The 21,370-nt window shown below is 42.9% G+C and overlaps 1 protein-coding gene across 4 annotated transcripts in view; it reads left to right on the top strand.

The window, feature by feature from the left end:
• The window catches only part of DOCK10 (dedicator of cytokinesis 10), a 279,809-nt gene extending 258,568 nt beyond the window's left edge, over positions 1-21,241 (top strand). For all 4 annotated transcript variants that reach the window (XM_023222406.1, XM_023222396.2, XM_026454862.1 and 1 more), the window contains exons 51-56: positions 6,838-6,984; positions 10,017-10,227; positions 11,790-11,980; positions 14,498-14,598; positions 14,794-14,932; positions 20,496-21,241. In XM_023222406.1, the coding sequence (XP_023078174.1) occupies positions 6,838-6,984; positions 10,017-10,227; positions 11,790-11,980; positions 14,498-14,598; positions 14,794-14,932; positions 20,496-20,612 (906 nt within the window). In that variant the 3' untranslated portion in view covers positions 20,613-21,241. The remainder of the gene's footprint in view (positions 1-6,837; positions 6,985-10,016; positions 10,228-11,789; positions 11,981-14,497; positions 14,599-14,793; positions 14,933-20,495) is intronic.
• Positions 21,242-21,370: the final 129 nt, after the last annotated feature.

The raw sequence follows: 21,370 nt of genomic DNA, 5'->3' as shown, positions 1-21,370 counted from the left end.
TAGTTTTTAATGCAGATGTTTACTCTTTTCTTCTTTTGGTCTTGATTGTTCCAGGCCGTGGTAAGTTCTCACTCACTCTTGCTCTCCATTTGCATGCTCTAACACCCCTCACACTTCCCTCTGTATGGTTTTACTGAAACTTAACCTTTTTGTGCAAATCAACATTTGGTACGAAGGGTGAGATAATCCTGCTTTCATTCATTTTTGGAATCATCCTGCATCTCTTTAACTAAGTTGTGTTTATGCCAGTTATCTGAATTACAAAAATGTATCCTTTGTTTTTCATACATGCTATCTTTCTGCCTAAAGGTGGATGTAGTCTGAAAGCCTTACATACACAAACACACACAGAGATAAGTATGGGTACTGCATATCTTAAATATGCGTAGCATAGACTTTGTATTGTAGATTGTCTACTTATTTCAGGCCACTATGAGTTGCAGCTTATTAAGAAGAACAGAATGGTCAGAATTTTGGAAGCTGGAGTGATGGTTATTGGTGGACACCTCCCAAGATACTGAAAAAACTGTGTTTTTTCCAAAGGAGTGTCTTAGAGAGATGGGGGTCTATGGTGGTGAGCTCTGAGCATTCTCAGAGGTGATGGGAGTAATTCTCAACATAAAAGATGAACTGGGGCATAAATCTTTACCCAATACGTCTGGGTAAGTCTCCAGAGATGCAGAAAGGAGCAAGGTAAGAAATTTGGAGAACAAGCCATGTCCAAAATAACCTGCCAGTACCCAGAGCTCTGTGACAAAGGATTTTCTTCATATTATTTTGAGCCATATGAAATTGCTTATATTCAATCACTTTTTTATGTACAAAAATGGCAACTTTATGTGGTTCAACATAATTACTGTCAGTTAAGCTGGAAAGAGAAAACATTTAATATTCACACACTGTCCATATTCAGCCCTACTTGTCTGACCAGTACATACTTTTTTGTAATTCTTTAAATTCCTTCCCACATTCATACCATATCAGCATTTTCTATGTTCATTTATAAATTTGGGATTATGGGCCCTTAACTCACCTACTAAAAGAATACTTGAAAACCTCTGTACTAAATAGACTGAGGGGGGCAGAGGGGAAGTATTGGGGGGAGCCCTTGCAAATGACCTAACTTTATTCTTCTTTCAGACTCCGCAGTAAAGTGTGATTTTGCACCTGATTTTTTTTTTTAATGCTGCAGTACTCTCACTTGTCTTTGTAAAAAATTCCAAGGCCGGGTGCAGTGGCTCACCCCTGTAATCCCAGCACTTTAGGAGGCCGCAGAGGGCGGATCACGAGGTCAGGAGATTGAGACCATCGTGGCTAACACGGTGAAACCCTGTCTCTACTTAAAATACAAAAAGTTAGCAGGGCGTGGTGGCGGACACCTGTAGTCCCAGCTACTCGGGAGGCTGAGGCAGGAGAATGGCGTGAACCCGGGAGGCGGAGCTTGCAGTGAGCCGAGATCATGCCACTGCACTCCAGCCTGGGTGACAGAGTGAGCCTCCATCTCAAAAAAATAAATAAATAAAATAAAAATAAAAATAAACAAATTCCAATCTGAGCTTAAAACACAAAGTGTTTTGTTAAATCCTCTGACTGAGAACCTGCCTAAGCACGACACTCCATAAGCTCAAACCCAGCTACCTTTGAACAAGGAGAACTAATGGAGGTCGTCCTGATAAGCAGCAAATTAGAGCCTCAGTCATCATTGCTCAGAGGAGATTCAAATGCCTGTCTCAAGACACCACATGGAGAGTGAGAACTGCGGGATTCAACAGGAGCAGACAGCACACATCACTTCACACTCGATGATAAATACCAAGCAGACTCCAGCATTCCCCAGAACGTGTACAGAATGAAGGTTCCAAAGATTTAAGATAAAATCTTGACTACTTGATTAGCATAATCCCCACAGTCAGAAATAATTTCTTATTCGTTATGGTGCTTTATGTCTGTGTAAAAGTTACCTTTTAATATCCAAGTTGACATGCCTTGCAATGATGTTAAAAGGATTATGGAAATATGACGTGCAACAGGCTCTTTGCCTGCACAAAGGCCTTTGGGTACATTTTTTTAGTGTCCCATGTTGACCACTGCTCTCGTTTCACAGTTTTGGCTGGGGTATTAATACTGTGTCTGTAGTGAGCCAGACACTAGAAAACAAATATAAAACTGATCGTTCATAGCAGGAACTTTACAAAAATGCAAGTCTTGCACAACATGAACTGTCTAATGCAACACTCGGCATCAGCATCAATATGGAAATTTGACATACAGCAGCCGATACAAAGTGTCCTCCAAAGTGTCCCTGAAGTATTGATTTCCACAGTAATGAAACAGCAGCAGTGAGCAAACATCAACTATAATCAATGAAGTCCTTAGGCCCTGGTATTTAACATGAAAGCAAGTGAATACCCATTACATAACAAAATATCAGATGCCCCTGGAATTAATTAAGTAAAAGACCTGGGAGAATTTTATTCTACCAACAAATGCCATAGATTCCAGAATTTGCAGTCATGCCTGTATGGGTGTACTTGCATCTCAGGATCTTAATAAAAAAGGAATTTGAGGGAGGAGGGAAGGTGCATGTGTAGTGTGGAAAACCACCATCTCCACTTGGGGACATGATACAGCTCTCCGCCTATAGGAAAGTCGCAGATCTAGGCCACATATCTATACCGTATAAACATCATAACTGAGTTCTGATGTGTATGCTAAGAGAAGCTACATGAATGCAGAGAAATTCATTCATGTAGCTTCTTTTCTCTTAGCATTTAGCCTCGTATTGACATTTTCTGGCCCATCTTTTGTATACTAGATTCCTCTTCAAATACATTCTTCTCTTTGTGAACTTTGAATGAGTCTAATATAATACCAGGGGCTCTGACATTTGACATCACAGTGATGATCCAGGGACATTGCAAGATGCTAACGTACCTGCAAAAGCATCCGAGGAGCAGTCAATGCTTTCAGTTGTCAGTTTATTGAAGTACATTTTTACCATAATGTATTGCCTTAAAGTTTCATAATTCATACAGTCCTTGTTTAACTAGGGTGTGTTCTTTCTTGACCAGAGCAGATGAAGGTGTTTATTGCATTGCAAAATGACATTTTAAAAATCAAACTAGCAAGGAAGTGCAGAGATCACCTTTCCCATTGCCTTGAAATTCAGTCAGCTTATAAACTTGGGGCTAAAGCAAAAGAGAAACTGACCCTGGTTTTCGTCACTCTGTGTCCCTGTTTATAAATCATTTATATCATAGAGCTGAAATTGAAGCCTTCCTTCAGATAGTGTCTGTAGCTCCGTGGGCTTTGCTTTAATAGCTTCCCTGGGTATAAAGGTAAGCCTGCATTCCAAACATTTTCAGAGCTGCCATTTATCTGGCTTCAAAACTGTTTACAGAAACCCCAGTGGACAGCAGATTAAATGCTTTATTCTGCTCCTCCATCTCCTTCTTACTCATTTTACAAAACAGGTTTACCTTTCCAAGCTCTTTAGAAAAAGGTTCTAATCACTAATTTATCAGTTACCAAAATATTGAAATCAGCTTCAATAGACCTTTCATAATAAGAAAAACTCCATTGCCTAAGCAAGAGAAGCTAAAAGTATGTATTTGCAAGCACTGAAAACTGAGTTACGCTGCATAAAAGACAGAACTCAAATTGCTTTATAGATACCGAGTTTTTTCGTCATTGTTGTCATCACCACCAGCATCATCATCATTACCATCCTCAACATAGCTAGCACTCACCAAAGGCCATCTGTTTACCAGGTGCGGTCCTTATAGCCTCCCAGCAGGTTGCTGAGTCTGAATTTTCCCATCCCATAGCCCAAGGAGGAGGGATGAAAGAAAGTCACAGGTTATAAACAAGGCCGCAAAGGTCACGATGATGGCAATTTTTTAATTTTATTTTTTATTTTTGAGACGGAGTCTCCCTCTGTCGCCCAGGCTGGAGTGCAGTGGCTCAAACTTGGCTCACTGCAACCTCCACCTCCTAGTGATTCTCCTGCCTCAGCCTCCTCAGTAGCTGGGACTACAGGCGTGTGTCACCACGTCCAGCTATTTTTTGTATTTTTAGTAGAGAAAGCATTTCACTATGTTGGCCAGGATGGTCTCAATCTCTTGACCTTGTGATCCACCCACCTTGGTCTCCCAAAGTGCTGGGATTACAGGCATGAGCCACTGCGCCTGGCCAATGATGGCAATTTTTACCTGCCTCCCACCACTCATTTTCTGCTCACTCTAGATTTAGAAATTTGTCAGGGGTTTACAGTGAAAATGTGTCTTTGTACTAGTTTTCACACTATGGTGAAAAATAAAAAATCTTTTCCTGAACCTTAGAGACATTTTTCTCCTTGAAATTGAAGTTGCAAATGTTGCTTCAGCTTTAGCCCCATGAGGATTCTGCCTGAAGGCTTCAGAAGGTCTTATTTCTCTGATGTGTCAGTCTGTCAATTGTAGCCACTAACTCCTGACCTTGAATCAGACACAACTCCACAAAGACAGCAACAGAAAAAAGCATAGCAGGCTGGAAGTCATGTGGGAGTGGAGTCAGACCTCACTACCCCTGTGAAATCTACAGGAATGACAGGGAGCTGCTTTTCATGCTTTCAACATCATATGACACTTTGTAGCAGTTTGGGGTCAAGGCACTTATAATTACTTGTATTTTGTCTTAAACATTTCTCGAAGAAATTGTTCATTAAAAACATCTCTATTTAAAGCCATGGACTATTTTCCAGTTATGCCTGGTGCACATATGCCTGTTTAAGATGTATGCCCTTTAAGAATTCTTTCATTCATCTGCTTATGCAACAAATAGAGTGACCTCCTCCTAAAGACCAGGCTTTGTGCTAAACACTGGGCATGCAATGTTGAAGACACACTTCCTACCTTTAGAAAGCCCAAAGTCAATTAGGGAGACGTGCAAGGAAGCAGGCGATTACCCGATTGGCAAGAATTCCACTATGGGTAGACCTTATTCATTCGCTTCTGCAAAGGTATAGCTACAGTACACTTAGAATACAAATTACCCTGTTAAAGATGATCCCATTTGCATGTACGAAAGTGCTTTTGAAGTATAAAGCATCATACAGATGTGAGTTTAATCAATATTCTTAGATTGTCTCACATTAACCATGAAAAAGTATAGCACTGGAACACTTTGCCTATGCTTTTTTTTTTTTTTTTTGAGACGGAGTCTCGCTCTGTCACCCAGGCTGGAGTGCAGTGGCACAATCTCGGCTCACTGCAAGCTCTGCCTCCCGGGTTCACGCCATTCTCCTGCCTCAGCCTCCCAAGTAGCTGGGACTACAGGTGCCCACCACCATGCCCGGCTAATTTTTTTGTATTTTTAGTAGAGACGGGGTTTCACCATGTTAACCAGGATGGTCTCGATCTCCTGACCTCATGATCCGCCCGCCTCGGTCTCCCAAAGTGCTGGGATTACAGGCGTTAGCCGCCGCGCCCGGCCGCCTATGCTTTTCTTATCATATAATTTTTAAATAGTCAAAAGTGATTTTTTAATATGACTAAGTTTCCTTTTGATGTCCAGTGTCTTCACCTAGACCTCAAAAGCCATTTCCTTATGGGTCAACTCTACAATCAGGAGAAACCAGATATAGCCTGTAATCTCAGCACTTTGGGAGGCCAAGGTGGGTGGATCATCTGAGGTCAAGAGTTCGAGTTTGCCAACATGGCGAAATTCCACCTCAATTAAAAATACAAAAATTAGCTGGGTGTGGTGGCACACATCTGTAGTCTCAGCTACTTGGGAGGCCGAAGCAGGAGAATCACTTGAATCCAGGAGGCGGAGGTTGCAGTGAGCCAAGATCACACCTCTGCACTCCAGCCTGGGCGACAGAGGAAGACTCTGCCAAAAAAAAAAAAATAGAAAAAAAAAAAAAAAAAGAAACCAGATATCCTTGGGTTCTTAACTCCAAACTTAATCTGGTATTCTGAGGCCACATGTATTCCACAGGAAAAATGCTTCTGTGTCTCTTCAAAGAGAAAGAATTATAAAGATTGCTTCACTTAGTTATCTTCAGATAATAGAATCTTCCCTTCCCTCTGCTTCAACCAGACAAATAAATTAATACAGGCTAAAACCTACTTGGTCTTGTGGAACAAAAATGATGATATGGTTGCTATTTTTAATCCTGTAATGTCTTCCTTTTCAAGAATGTAAAAGATCTCTTAGTAAGGTAGATTGCATGATTAAGTTACATATAGCTAAGTTTCAGCAGGTCCCTGAAGTCATGTTGACGTAGAGTTATTTTTTAAATAGCAGTACTTGGGAGCATAACACATGTAATTTGTTACAACAACTATATAAAGGCTTGTGATTTTTCATCTAAGATTATGTGGGATGCACATCAGCCCATTTAAAGAGCTTTACATGCCGTACACATTTCCTATGTTAGTTTCAAAGACTTATAGAAGATCTTATTAAAAAGGATACTGACTGCTCTTTGCTGCAAAAAATTGCTCCATATTTCATGTTCTACCCCAAGCTACCACAAGAGGGCATGCTTCCCCCAAAATATATGCAAGTAGGTAGTACCATCGAGTTCTACAAATAGAGAAAACAGTATTTGCAAGATATTTCATGAGTTTCTTTGGCCTGGCTAGGAAATATTTACATTAATGTCTGATTATAAGATGATATTTTATTTTCTTCACTGTGTTTTCTCCGATTTTGAATTTTATAGGGTGTTAACCAATGGATTGGATGACAACCAAAAACTGTATATATTTTTTAAGTAAATGGCTTTTTGTTTTGCTTTTGGTTTTTGACTAGCATTCTCTAATAAAATTTGTGGTTCATTATGTTCCATAGGGCTTTTTTGAAGAAGAAGAAGGTAAAGAGTATATTTATAAAGAGCCTAAGCTGACAGGTCTGTCTGAGATTTCCCAAAGACTACTCAAGCTCTATGCAGATAAATTTGGAGCAGACAATGTGAAGATAATCCAGGATTCCAACAAGGTAGAGGAAAATCAGTTTTCATGCAAGTACTAACAATTGACTGAGTTTTTTATTCTTTAACCACATTACGTTTTCATTTTCTGCCTGATGATGCAAAGTAAACTACTAAAACGATTTTAGATGTTTTGCTTGTTTGCCTATTGGTTGGTTAGTTGGTTAGTAATTTGAGGGGAGAAGAGTCAAAAACATTGTATGTGTTTATTGGGTAACTTTTAAAAAGATCTTAGTAAATTCTCTATGTCTCCATTGGTTATTTGCATTTGAATAGCAATCAAAGCCTTAAAGTAATTGGGCTCAGTGGTGGAACTGGAGAAAACAGTAAATTGAAAATATTTATTCTGTCAGGGAAGTATTCCTAGGCATATTAGTCAGGGCTCTCTAGAGGAACAGGACTAATAGAATAGATGTATATATGAAAGGGAGTTGATTAAGGAATATTGACTCACACGATCACAGGGTGAAGTCCCACAATAGGCCATCTGCAAGCGGAGGAGCAAGGAAACCATGCTTGTGTCCCAAAACATCAAAAGTAGGGAAGTTGACAGTGCAGCATTCAATCTGCGGCCGCAGGCCCAAGAGCCCCTGGCAGATCACTGGTGTAAGTCCAGGAGTCCAAAAGCTGAAGAACTTGGAGTCTGATGTTAGAAGGCAGGAAGCATCCAGCACAGGAGAAAGATGGAGGTCAGAGACTCAGCCAGTCTAGTCCTTGCACACTCCTCTGCCTGCTTTTATCCTGGCTGTGCAGGCAGCTGATTAGATGGTGCCCACCCAGAGTGAGAGCAGGTCTGCCTCTCCCACCCAGTTCACTGACTCAAATGTTAATCTCCTTTAGCGACACCCTCAATAGACACACCCAGGAACAATACTTTGCATCCTTCAATCCAATCAGGTTGACATTTAAAATTAACCATCACACTAGGCCACACCGATTTTGAAAGCTGTCCCCTATAATAGAGGCAGACTTGCCAGTTACATTACATTAACCTTTGACCATTGTTACCCTCCTCTTGGCTCCAGAAAGCAAATACTTACCTCTTCTCTTAGATTACTCAGCATCTTCTTATACACTCTTGTTCAGTTAGCCAACCTCCATCAAATGCCTACTGAATGCCAAGCCCAGAACTGGAGATGAGGCACACAGGGTCTCTTCCTTCTGGAGCTCACCGTTCACATGGGGCTAAGAAGAGAAGGACCTGTGCAAACAGCCAATTAAATAGATTACAATCAAGTATCACCAGAGAGTCAAAGTCCAAGTTGTACAAGGAAAGCTCAGGGCAGGGACCTCTCTTAACAGCTCATTCTTGGTTGGGCAGCATTACATAGAAGGGATGATGTTTGAGTTAGTTTGCTGGAAGCAAAGGGCATGCTGAGAAGCCCAGCACATGCAATGATGGGGAGGAATGAAAGAGGGAGATACGTTTAGAGAATGGCAGGCCTTTGAAACACAGGTTGGATAGAAGAGTGTGGCAGAAGATGGAGCTGGAAAAGATGGTTTTTGCCCAATGGCATATAGTCCTATTGGGCTATAGAAGTCTTTTTTTTTTCTGTCCTCTTTTACAAACTCAAGTTTGGAGGCATCTGGGCATGAAATCCCTGAGTCTGGGCAGAAATTTTTGTGGATGCGTTCATCATTCTCTTTCTCAGCTTGATGGCTACAGTCACCTTCCCCAGAAAGGCAGGCAGCTGGAACTACTGTGTTACTGGCTCTCCAAAGTAGAAAGTATGCAGAGTTCCTGGGGCAGCGTGGGGGATGAGAAAATGCCAAATTTGGTATCAGAACAACTTGAGTCTTCATTCCACCATCCCACCACCTATCAGCTGATGATCTTAGAGAAATTAGTTGGTCACTCTAAATACTCTATTTTTGATCTGTAAAATGCTTACAATTATACCCACCTTATAGTGTAATTAGTAGTAGCATTACAAATAAATTCAGGAGGTCCCTCAAATCTCTGGGACTGGATAGGCAGCGGATGGGTAGACAGATGGAGAAAACTGGAAGAATTTCTAAAATTCTTTGAGGTTTCATTAGAAAAGAAGCTGAGAACGCCATCTCTTCCAACTCCAAAGGAGAGCAAGTGTGATTTCCCGGATTTTCTTAGTACCCCCAGCCTGTCTTCCTTGCTATTTGTCAAACTCACTCCCCAAAGCAGAGTTGATTTTTTAAAAAATGCGCAGGATGACTTGTTACAGATTAGAGAAGGATCCTGACATTAAAACTACAAAATTTTGCAATCATGTAATAGGCTCATCAGCTAATCTGCTAAATAAAACAAGGAACCTCCCTCCTTGCCACAAGCCCAAAGCCAGTGGCCCCAGTCTAGACACATGGGTAAAATCATAGAGGGACCAAAATATATTTTTTAAAGGTTTTCATTTGAATTACTCTCAAGAAGCTTGCATTCTAGGGCTGGGTGCAGTGGCCCATGGCTATAATCTCAGCATTTTGGGAGGCCAAGACGACAGATCTCTCAAAACCCTCTGCACTAAAAATACAAAAATTAGCTAGGGGTGGTGGCACATGCCTGTAATCTTAGCTACTAGAGAATCTGAGGCAGGAAAATCACTTGAACCCAGGAGGCGGAGGTTACACTGAGCCAAGATCGTGTCACTGCACTCCAGCCTAGGAGACCGAGCAAGACCCTGTCTCAAAAAAAAATAACAATAATAATGAATAAAATTAAGAAATAAAAGAAGTTTGCATTCCAGACAAAGGTGATTGAACATTCATTACAGCGAAGAGAGAAAATAAAGGACTAAATAACATGCCACAACCAGGCACATCTGGAAGAGCCTCAGCTACTTGGTGAGCTGGCTCCAATCACCCCCTCTACAGACCAGGCTGCTCAGGTGCAATCCAACCTTTATTCTCTCTGTGATCCTGCCCAGCTCTGAAATGATGTGACTGCCTATTTTTCTCCAAGGGGAGAGGCACAGCCTCGTTGGTATGCAAGCTGAGGGAATGGGAGCTTCCTGCTTTCAGGAGCACTCCAGAGCACACCACTCACTTTGCCCATAATCTGTTAACACAGGTAAACCCCAAGGATTTGGACCCCAAATATGCCTACATCCAGGTGACCTATGTCACGCCATTCTTTGAGGAAAAGGAAGTCGAAGACCGGAAGACAGATTTCGAAATGCACCACAACATCAACCGCTTTGTCTTCGAGACGCCCTTCACGCTGTCGGGCAAGAAGCACGGTGGAGTGGCAGAGCAGTGCAAGCGACGGACGATCCTGACAAGTAGGTGCAGGCAGCCGGGCCACATGTGTGCACCTATTCCAGCACAGGCCCCTTTATAGGGCTGGATCAGTAGGCATCAAGAGTTATTTCAGTCTTGCAGGGAAGTACTCAAAATGTGCTAACTTGGAAATGTTTGCCAAGAAGAGATTTCCACCTCTTTATTCTCTATTAACAGAAGTCAACCAGAGGAGAAATTGTCAAAAGAGTTGCTTTGCATACCTGTTCCCTTTAGGTTGTAAGTGTGAAGGGTCATGGGGTCAGTGCCTTGGGAAAGGCTCAAGGCACTCTGAACTTTCCTCCCTGAGTCTACCTTCAACTGTTTCAGGGTTAGCAGCTCTCATCGTGTGCTTTGGGGCGACATTCTAAACCACCACTCTGGGATTCAGATTCTTCATCTGTAGAGCTAATGCAGATGTGGACCTCCAATATCCCTCCATGTGCTCTCTAGATCTATGCTGGGAGCAGGTGATCCTTTCATTTCCTCAACACACATTTAATGAGGCCCTACTAGGGGCTGGGCACTGTTCTAGGTACTGGCAACGCAAATGAAACATGATTCTTGCCCTCAAGGTGCTCACAGTCTGGTAAGAGAAAGAACCAAGTAAGGGAAGAATTTCAGGTGAGCAGAGCACGAGAAATGAAACAAGAGCACCCGTGGGGGCTCCTAAGGCTGGCTGCAAGGTGAGCAAGGGCATTCTGGAGGAAATGATCAGTAACCCGCTTTGAGAGCTGGGCCATCCCGGATTAGGCTACAGCCTAATTAGCTAGCTAATCTAGTAGCACTGACGTCTAAACTGTGACAAGCATCTGCCTTCAGCAAATGTATCCAAAACTTTTGAAATAAAAAAGCCACAACAAAGCTGTATCAATATATACTATTTGGCATATATTTAGGCATTCTGTATTATGGGTTAGTATAGTTTTTATACAAATTACAAGTTGCTGTGGAAGCTTTAATCTTTTCAGTGTGTAGAAATTCTAAAAGTTGGCCGGGTGCGGTGGCTCACGCCTGTAATCCCAGCACCTTGGGAGGCGAAGGCGGGCGGATCATGAGGTCAAGAGATCGAGACCATCCTGGCCAACATGGTGAAACCCCATCTCTACTAAAAATACAAAAATTAGCTGGGCGTGGTGGTGCACACCTGTAGTCCCAGCTACTCGGGAGGCTGAGGCAGGAGAATCACTTGAACCCGGAAGGCAGAGATTGCAGTGAGCCAAGATGGCGCCACTGCACTCCAGCCTGGTGACACAGCGAGACTCCATCTCAAAAAAAAAGAAAAAAAAGAAAAAACCTCTAAAGGCCTAAAACAGCCCTGAGAATGAGAGCCTGTTAGCAGTGAAGGCAGAAGAGCACACCAGGTCAAAGGAGTTTGGGCAAAAGCTAAGAGGTATGAGAGAGGATGGCACCTAGCAGAAAAAGTAACTCCCACACATGAAAAGCATACAGAATGGAAGGTGCCACGTGCCGTGAAATGATAGGTGATTCTCTGGTCCTTCAGGGAAACCCTTGACTCTTCACTAATCCTCAACCTTGAAATCCCTTTTGTATGGCTTTTGTGCAGCGAGTCACCTGTTCCCCTACGTGAAGAAGAGAATACAAGTCATTAGCCAATCGAGCACAGAACTGAATCCAATTGAAGTGGCAATTGACGAGATGTCCAAGAAGGTTTCTGAGCTTAATCAGCTTTGCACAATGGAAGAAGTGGACATGATCAGACTGCAGCTCAAGCTGCAAGGAAGTGTCAGCGTGAAGGTAAGCAAGCATTGCTTAGGGCTGAGATGCACATGGCCAATGAAACTGGGTGGAAAATGCCCTGGGAACTTTGTTTACAAAGAATATAAGAAACATTGTTCTGTTTGTGAGAACACCTTTGTCTGGGTCTTTAAAATTGCTTTGAGTTGTCAATGTGCATTAACGTTACTCGAAACCTGTAGATATCCCTTTCTTAGGTTTAGCTGAAAAAGAATGTATTGTTCCTCCACTCTGCTATCCCATCTTCTATGGATAACTGTGCTCTATATCTGTATACTAACAAATGAATTCACTAATGAAGAAACACCACATTCTTGTACATGTCTGTCATTAAGGGCCTTAAAAAATTGTTCTGAAACAAATCCAAAAAAGAATGATTACTAGTTCATAAAAGGTGCATATATGTTTATCTGTCTGGCAGAGCTGTGACAGGAAGCAGCTGGCATGCTCAGTGAGTGACTGAGGAGGATAGAGTAAATAAACTGTTCCCAAAAGTGTGTGCAGCATTTGGGAAAGCCAGAAAGGGTTGGCACAGGGACTGGCAGCACTCAGGCGGTGTGAGCAGCCTAGACCTGAAGATGCAAGCAGAGGAGGGTTAGTGGAAGCAGACAGGGGAGCTGAGAGGTCCGTCTGATGCCAGACAAGTAGACAGGAGTGGCTTCAGCTGACGATAGGGAGGCTTCTGCAAGGAGGAAGGCTGGGGCCTAGTACTCTGACCAGAGCCAGGCAGGTGAGGTGAGGAAGGCACTCACCTCGGGCACAAAATTAAAGGGAGCCCCAAGTAACTCAGGAATAAGGCATTCATTTTTATTTATTGTATTAATAGATTGATCCTAACTATTCATAAGGAACAAAGTATTAAATTTTAAAATAAAAGAAGATCAGTAGTAGCACCCTGCACAGCTATATTGGAGCCTAAAAGCCCAAGAAGGCTGGACGCAGTGGCTCATGCCTGTAATCCCAGCACTTTGGGAGGCTGAGGCGGATGGATCACTCGAGGTCAAGAGTTTGAGACCAGCCTAGCCAACATGGTGAAACCCTGCCTCTACTAAAAATACAAAAACTAGCCGGGCGTGGTGGCGCATGCCTGTGATCCCAGCTACTTGGGAGGCTGAGGCAGGATAATCACTTGAACCTGGGAGGTGGAGGTTGCAGTGAACTCAGATCGCACCGCTGCACTCCAGCCTGGGTGACAGAGCAAGACTCCATCTCAAAAAAAAAAGAAAAGAAAAAAAAAGCCAAAGGAAAAATCAATGCTATTGATCCTGATACTGACCACACTCTCCCCTTCCCTACCTCCCTTGTCTGTGTCCCCCATGGGCCAAGAAGGCCAGAAAGCATGACAGCCATGGTCCTATGCCATACAGGATGACTTTCCTAGGCACATAGCTGAGTGGAAGGAAGTGGAGATTGGATCTGGAGAAGCAAAAGATGGTACACCCAGTACCAGTGACTGCATCTGCCACACTGGCCATGCCTGCTGGTCACAGGCCCCTGAAGTCAGCCTCCTTCTTCTTTTACCTTTTTCCTTCCCAAGCCTGACAGCCACATTAAAAGCTTCTATGCACTAAGGGATTTGGCCTCCTGCACAAGTGAGGCCATCCGTGTGCATGAGCATGAACTGAACCCAGCATTGTGCATTCATTCAGCAAATCTGATAAATGCCTCCTTGAGCCAGAATCTAAGCCAGACCATCAAATGGAACCCAGTGAAACAGTGATTCCGAGGCAGTGCCCACACCACCACCACTGTGGGTTATCCCTTCATAATAGTATGTGTTTATCTGAGTGTTAATAGAAAAAAAAAAACTAGCACTTCAAACATTTGATTTCACAAATGTTCAATTTAAATAAATATACTGGAGTTAACAGAAGTGAGTCTAGTTTTAAAAGCTATTAAGAAAACGGCAGATTCGGTGGGTGGGTCATGCCTGTAATCCCAGCACTTTGGGAGGCCGAGGCAGATGGATTGCTTGAGGCCAAGAGTTCAAGACTAGCCAGGACAATGTAGTGAGACCATCCCCGTCTCTGGAAAAACTTTTTTTAAAAAAATTAGCCAGGCATGGCAGCAAACGCCTGTAGTCTCAGCTACTTGAGAGGCTGAGGCGAGAGGATTACTTGAGCCCAGTAGTTTGAAGCTGCAGTGATCATGCCACTGCACTCTAGCCTGGGCAACAGAGTGAGACCCTGTCTCCAACAAAGAAAACAATGAAGAAAAAAAAAAATAGCAGTTCAGGTAATGTGCAGATATGGCAAAAAAAAAAAAAAAAAAAAAAAGTGAAAGGGTTGGCAAAGGACTGAAGTTTAGGAAGTTTGTCAATGAAAGGTAGAGCTCAGATTCATGCTTTATTGACAAGTTGGAGGACGGCAACTAAGTCAGGTATACAAATGAGTGGACTAGAAGGCAGGGTGTGAGATCGGGGTACCACACCATTGGTGCACAGTTGCTACTCCTTCCAACTGTGGAGAAGCTCCATGCAGAAGGCAGATCTTCCTCCACCAATTCTCTTCTCAACAGGTTAACGCCGGGCCAATGGCCTATGCACGAGCTTTTCTTGAAGAAACCAATGCAAAGAAGTACCCTGACAACCAAGTAAAACTTTTGAAGGAGATCTTCAGGTAAGCTTCTCTTTGTTGGAATGTTCTTCCTTGAACTTCCTCAGACAGGGAGTCCTCAATCCCCCAAGAATCCATCACACCAAAACTCACTGAGGTGGCAGAGTCCATCAGCAGCCTGACTCTGAACTCACAGTCACTGAACTCAATGCCACTTCCGAGGGCTGGTTTTTAATTTGTTTAATGCTGTTGCTAAAGGCAATTTGCAGATGCATGTGGACAGGCCCTTGACGTGAATGAGCGCCTCATCAAAGAGGACCAGCTGGAGTACCAGGAAGAACTGAGGTCCCACTACAAGGACATGCTCAGCGAACTCTCCACAATCATGAATGAGCAGGTAAGCACTCCTTGGTGCACATGCGCTGTCATTGGACAGAAAGTCCCTTTCACCCCCAATGCCAGAAGGACAGGAAAGAGGCCCTTTTCTTGCTGCAGAAATCACTGCATCAGCGCCATGTTGCTGATCCATTTTCTCTCCTGTGCACTCCACCTCTTGCCCCAAAGCAGAAGTCAGGTTGGTGAAAAATCTATAGAAAAGGATTATGAGAATCCAGATACTTTCCACAGTCCACATGAACCCTTGGTTTTTCTAGACTATGTGAGTTCCATCAAATGCTGAGGAACACTGGGTGGCATTCCCATGAGGGTTTGCTGCCACCCTCCGCCATCCCTGGTTGAGGACCGCACAACCCCAAGGCCATGATGTGGAGTCCACAGTTGAGGGGGTCTCTGCACTATACTCAGGATGAACCCCAAGACTAGTCATGGCTGTTTGCTACCAAGACTGCCTCTGTGGCAGCTGGGCCTCCTGCAGATGTGCAGAATTCAGATAAAACTCAACCACCCACCCCACGAGCAAGTCATCTGTGATGTCTGGGATGTGTACAGCATGCTCTGTAAGGCTGCACACAAAATGTGGGCATTCAGTCATCTCAGTACTTTTTGGGTGGCTAAAAATCAACTGGTTGGAAGCCAAATGTTACTTCCTGGCCGTGTTCCTAGAATTCATAAATACCCCCATGCTCTACCTGCACATCTCAGCACCCGTGCTCCCCGCCATACCCCCACGCTCTACCTGCACATCTCAGCACCTGTGCTCCCCCCCATGCCTCTACACTCTACCTGCGCATCTCAGCACCTGTGCTCCCCCCCATGCCTCTACACTCTACCTGCACATCTCAGCACCCATGCTCCCCGCCATACCCCTACATTCTACCTGCACATCTCAGCACCCGTGAGCCCCCCATGCCCCCACCTTCCCCCGCCCCTCCCAGCCCCCCTGCTCCCCCCCATGCCCTCACATTCTACCTGCACATCTCGTCACCCGTGCTCCTCCCCAGGACTTAGATGTGTTCTCTACAGAAAAACTGAGGGACAGAACTTGAATTAGCCTCCCAGTGGTGCTTCATACATGGTAGCCCCCCACTGAATATGCATTTCCTTTGTTTTCCTTAAATGGCCTGGCATCATTAATACGATTCACAAACCATGAAGTGTGTTGTATGAATCTGTTTTCTCTAATTGCATTTCCCATCTTGCTGCTTTTCTTTTTTTCCATCTTCTTCCATCCTGATTTTTAACTCTCCATTGTAGCTAGAGAAGGAAATGGCTGACCGAGTTATACTGGAGAAAACGAATTGCCGTAGATAGGATTCCTCATGGAGGTAGTATTGGTTTGGGCTATTTGAGGGGTGATGGGAATTAAGTACTCAGGAGAGATGACTTGATAGAATGGGGAAAATCATAAATCTGGGAGTGAAATAAAAAGAACAAACAATGGATCTGAAAGTTCGGGAAGGTGGTGAAGGAATGCTTGTCTCCAACTGTCAATCACATCTGACCTAGAAACTTTGGACAAAAATGCTTTTCTCTTTTTTCCTGGCAGCTCTGTCGAGGTCCGTGTTTATACAGCTTCTGTTCCTCTGTATCTAGTATTTCCCTCAGTACTGTAAGCAAAAGTGGTATGTTTTTCTTTCTTTATGTCTACTCTGTCCTTTGTGGCCTTCGGGTGTACCCCTCTCTTCCTAGCCATTCAGTTTCTCTAGTCACTTCCGTAGTAGCTAGTACTCTCTAAGTTTTTATTTAATTAGAACAATTCCATTTCCATTTCAAGGTAGATCAATGGGGGGGAAAAGCTTCGTGATTTTTTTTTTTTTTTTTTAAGATGGAGTCTCGCTGTGTCGTCCAGGTTGGACTGCAGTGGCCAGCTCTCAGCTCACTGCAAGCTCCACCTCCTGGGTTTACGCCATTCTCCTGCCTCAGCCTCCCGAGTAGCTGGGACTACAGGCGCCCACCACCTCGCCCGGCTAGTTTTTTATATTTTTTAGTAGAGAGGGGGTTTCACCGTGTTAGCCAGGATGGTCTCGATCTCCTGACCTCGTGATCCGCCCATCTCAGCCTCCCAAAGTGTTGGGATTACAGGCTTGAGCCACCGTGCCCAGCCAAGCCTCGTGATTTAAACTGAAGTTAACAACGTAACTTTTAAAATGAAAACTCATTCTCCAACTTTTAAAATATATTTGAGCTGATTTGTTTCCAAAACAAAGATATGCTATACCCCAAAGTGCTAAAACAAAAATATAAAGACAAGGACCAGGTGCTTAAGGGGAGAGAAAAATCACTTCTTTTCCAGGAAACCTTTGCTAAAAGAAGCAAAACTTGACTCTATGCCTCGTGGAAACTGACACAAAGAAAAGAAACTGATGGATTGCACAGGCCTTGTTATAGAAATAGATCTGTAAAAAGGTCTGTCCACAGGAAAGATACACCTCCTCCCGGTTCTGAACTTCAATGGGGATTTGTCACCTAGGTCTCCATCTATCGGAATGCCTTCACATACCTATCTATTCATGCACATATTCTGGAAACAGGTACATATAAAATTACAATGAAGAAAAAAAATTTTATTGAACACTTGAAAATAGAAACAGGCTGGGCACAGTGGCTCATGCCTGTAATCCCAACACTTTGGGAGGCCGAGGTGGTTGGATCACCTGAGGTCAGGAGTGTGAGACCAGCCTGACCAACATGGTGAAACCCCATCACTACTAAAAATACGAAAAAAAAAATTAGCCGAGTGTGGTGGCACATGCCTGTAATCCCAGTTACTCAGGAGGCTGAGGCAGGAGAATCACTTGAACTCAGGAGGCAGAGGTTGCAGTGAACCAAGATCATGCTATTGCACTCCAGCCTGAGTAACAAGAGCAAAACTCCATCTTAAAAAAAAAAAAAAAAAGGCCAGGCGCGGTGGCTCAAGCCTGTAATCCCAGCACTTTGGGAGGCCGAGACGGGCGGATCAGGAGATCGAGACCATCCTGGCTAACATGGTGAAACCCCGTCTCTACTAAAAAATACCAAAAACTAGCCGGGCGAGGTGGCGGGCGCCTGTAGTCCCAGCTACTCGGAAGGCTGAGGCAGGAGAATGGCAGAAACCCGGGAGGCGGAGCTTGCAGTGAGTTGAGATCGGGCCACTGCACTCCAGCCCGGGCGACAGGGCGAGACTCCATCTCAAAAAAAAAGAAGAAGAAGAAAAAGAAAAAAGAAACAATTAGAATGGATAGCTAGACATCAAAATATAAAAAAGAAATAGAAAAATAGAATTAATTATGTGTAAGCAAACTCAGATTTGCCTCCCTCTCTGCTCAAAAGCCGAACGCTAGAAGTGAGAGTTGATGGGAGGACAAGCAGGTTTATTCAAAGAGCCAGCAAACATGAAGATGGTGATCCAGCGTTCCTAACGTGCCATCTTAACTCAGTACATATTTTAGGCGCTTTTTAAGTTAAGGGCAGGGAGAAAAGAAAGTGGTTGAAATCAAGAAGTGTCTGATGACCACAGATATCTGGGCACCAGCAAGGGTCTGAGGAGGTTGGAAACTTCTTTGTCGTTGGTCAGGTCATGATGCTCCTATAAATCTTTAACAAAACATAGTCAGTTGTTTATGTACTTCTTTAATCCCATAGTTAGTTTTAAAATCTACGTGAGGCCGGGCGTAGAGGCTCACACCTGTAATCCCAGCACTTTGGGAGGCTGAGATGGGCAGATTGCCTGAGGTCAGGAGTTCGAGACCAGCCTGGCCAACATGGTGAAACCCCGTCTCTACTAAAAATACAAAAATTAGCTGGGCATAGTGGTAGGCGCCTGTAATTCCAGCTATTTGGGAGGCTGAGGCAGGCGAATCGCTTGAATCTGGGAGGCGGAGGTTGCAGCGAGCTGAGATCATGCCACTGCACTCCAACCTGGGTGACAACGCGAGACTCTGTCTTAAAAAAATACTACATGATTGGTTTTTTCAGATTGTATCAGTGCTCCAAAATGATCCCAGCTTACATGCAGGAATGGGTAAAGGCCCCATGATTAAAACTAAAAAATGTAGTTATGTTCGTCCTTCTGCTGTTTCAGCTACATATGCAATTCACTCGAAAAGTGTCTAGAAAAGTATTAGCTTGGGGAGTATTTTGAATACATCTAGTTAATGAAGGAACCTTCAGTATAAGGAAAGAGACAAGACAAAATAAAGTGGATGCTACTGTGTAAAATGGAGATGTTGAGATAAAGTAGTTTGTCACTGACCAGCAGGCAATAATTGCTTTTTTTTTTTTTTTGAGACGGAGTCTCATTCTGTCACCCAGGCTGGAGCGCAGTGGCGTGATCTGGGCTCACTGCAAGCTCCGCCTCCCAGGTTCACGCCATTCTCCTGCCTCAGCCTCCCTAGTAGCTGGGATTACAGGCGCCCACCACCTCGCCCGGCTAATTTTTTTGTACTTTTAGTAGAGACGGGATTTCACCGTGTCAGCCAGGATGGACACAATCTGCTGACCTCGTGATCCACCCGCCTCAGCCTCCCAAAGTGCTGGGATTACAAGCGTGAGCCACCGCGCATGGCAATAATTGCTTTTATAGGTGCCAAAATTCCATACTGTTTATAATAAATAGCAAAAAAAAAAAACATAAAAGGCTTCTTTGAGGCCAAAGGAATGCATATAAGCATTCAGATTAAGCATCAGTATAAGATGCCCATTTGGAGTCTGTTTCAACATTCAGTAAGAACAACAGCATACTGAAGTCAACTGTGACGATGGGTATCCAATGTAAAATACAGAGAAAGGAACAGACCCAATCTGGTGTGATGCCAAGCATAGGTATACTGCACCTGGAGTCTACTCTTTGAACACATCATCAGTCAGATTATTTATTCAGAGCTTTGTGATATTGATCATAAGGAGAATTTATTGGTAATATAGGATGCTCTCAGCCGAGTGCTCTTTGGGGAACAGAAGTAGTGATTTTATCTTGGAAGAGTAGAGATGAAGGTCATGGCACAGTGGGACAATGTGTGAAGTTAGTGGAAAAATCTTCACAATTCTTTGTACAGAAATCTCTTCTGTACAAAGATATATTTTAGAAGTGGAGTTTCTACTGTTATTGTGCTTACACGTCATTATTTGAATCAATCTGATAAAGTATTTTTTAGGCACACTAACATTATTTTCAAAATTAAAATCAGGTCAAGACTTTTATTTACTGTATTTCCTTTTATGCAAACATTTAAATGAGGTTTCTAATTTGGCACATGCTGACAATATAAATTATAACCTTTTAGAATAGAATAAAATCCTGGAATTACTCATATATTTTGTAAGTTTCAGCCAACATTTATAAATTTATGTCAGATAGTGGAAGATGATGGTGAAACTATTTTAACTTTCACCAAAAGTTAAGGCCAGCACACCATCTTGGGGAAAAATTCTTTAGATCTACTTTGATATGTCTTTTCATAATTTGCATAAATTACCCTGTAGGGAATAAAAACCTGTATTCTGGGTTTTAATTTTGTGTTTGGGATATTAACAATAACCTCTGCATTATTTTATTTCGTTGTGTTGTTTTTTCCTGTTTTAAGATTACGGGCAGGGACGACCCGTCAAAGCGCGGAGTGGACCAAACCTGCACTCGAGTAATTAGCAAAGCAACTCCCGCCCTACCCACGGTCTCCATCTCATCTAGTGCTGAAGTCTGAGGGCTCTGCAGCATCAGACCCGCCTCTAAGAGAACTTTCTGAATTCGCAGCTAATCTCGGGGAAGATAGGTTTAATTTATTTGAAGTTTTCATGGTGTTAATATTTTTGTTTACCTCGCTAAGCTTCAGAATTTTGCCAATCTCTGAATTTGCACATTTTGTATAATTTTTTTTTTTTCTTTGAGCAGTGTTGATCAAGCCAAGTTGAATATTTGCCATGAAATTCCAGTGAATGTGTAGCTCAAATGCAAACCCTAAGTTTGCTGTCAGTTATTGTATGGTCAGTACCCCAGTCCTAGTACACATATTTTAAAGGTTAAAGTGAATGTTTTTGTAACATTTAAGCATATTTCAGATGTAAATAAAAGATTGTAAAATATACGGTTTTTACCAAATTTAAAAGATCCTTTTTAGTTAATACTATGACAGTACTAAAAATATATGAATAACATTTCAGATACCATTATATTAAAATATTTGTGTATGTGTACAAAAGTGTTGATAAATACTAATCTTTAAAGTTTGTGGAGTTTCTTTATTTGTAATATATGTGCTCTTAAAAGCAATGGGATGTGAAATTATGAAAGTATTTTATTGTTCATAGAAATAAAAAATACAGTTACTTTGCATTTGGTTTCCTCTTGAAGACTGGGTGTGTTACTGAGAAAAATGGTTCACTGGATATCTACTGAATGCAAATCTATACTCAATACTTAGGATGCCTTGCCAAGAAGCCAAGAAAGGACTCACATCTCAGC

This window comes from Piliocolobus tephrosceles, chromosome 11 (genome assembly GCF_002776525.5).
Source record: "Piliocolobus tephrosceles isolate RC106 chromosome 11, ASM277652v3, whole genome shotgun sequence".
NCBI classification, from domain to species: domain Eukaryota; kingdom Metazoa; phylum Chordata; class Mammalia; order Primates; family Cercopithecidae; genus Piliocolobus; species Piliocolobus tephrosceles.
Note: the sequence above shows the minus strand (reverse complement) of the source record. Positions and strands in the feature narration are given on the sequence as shown.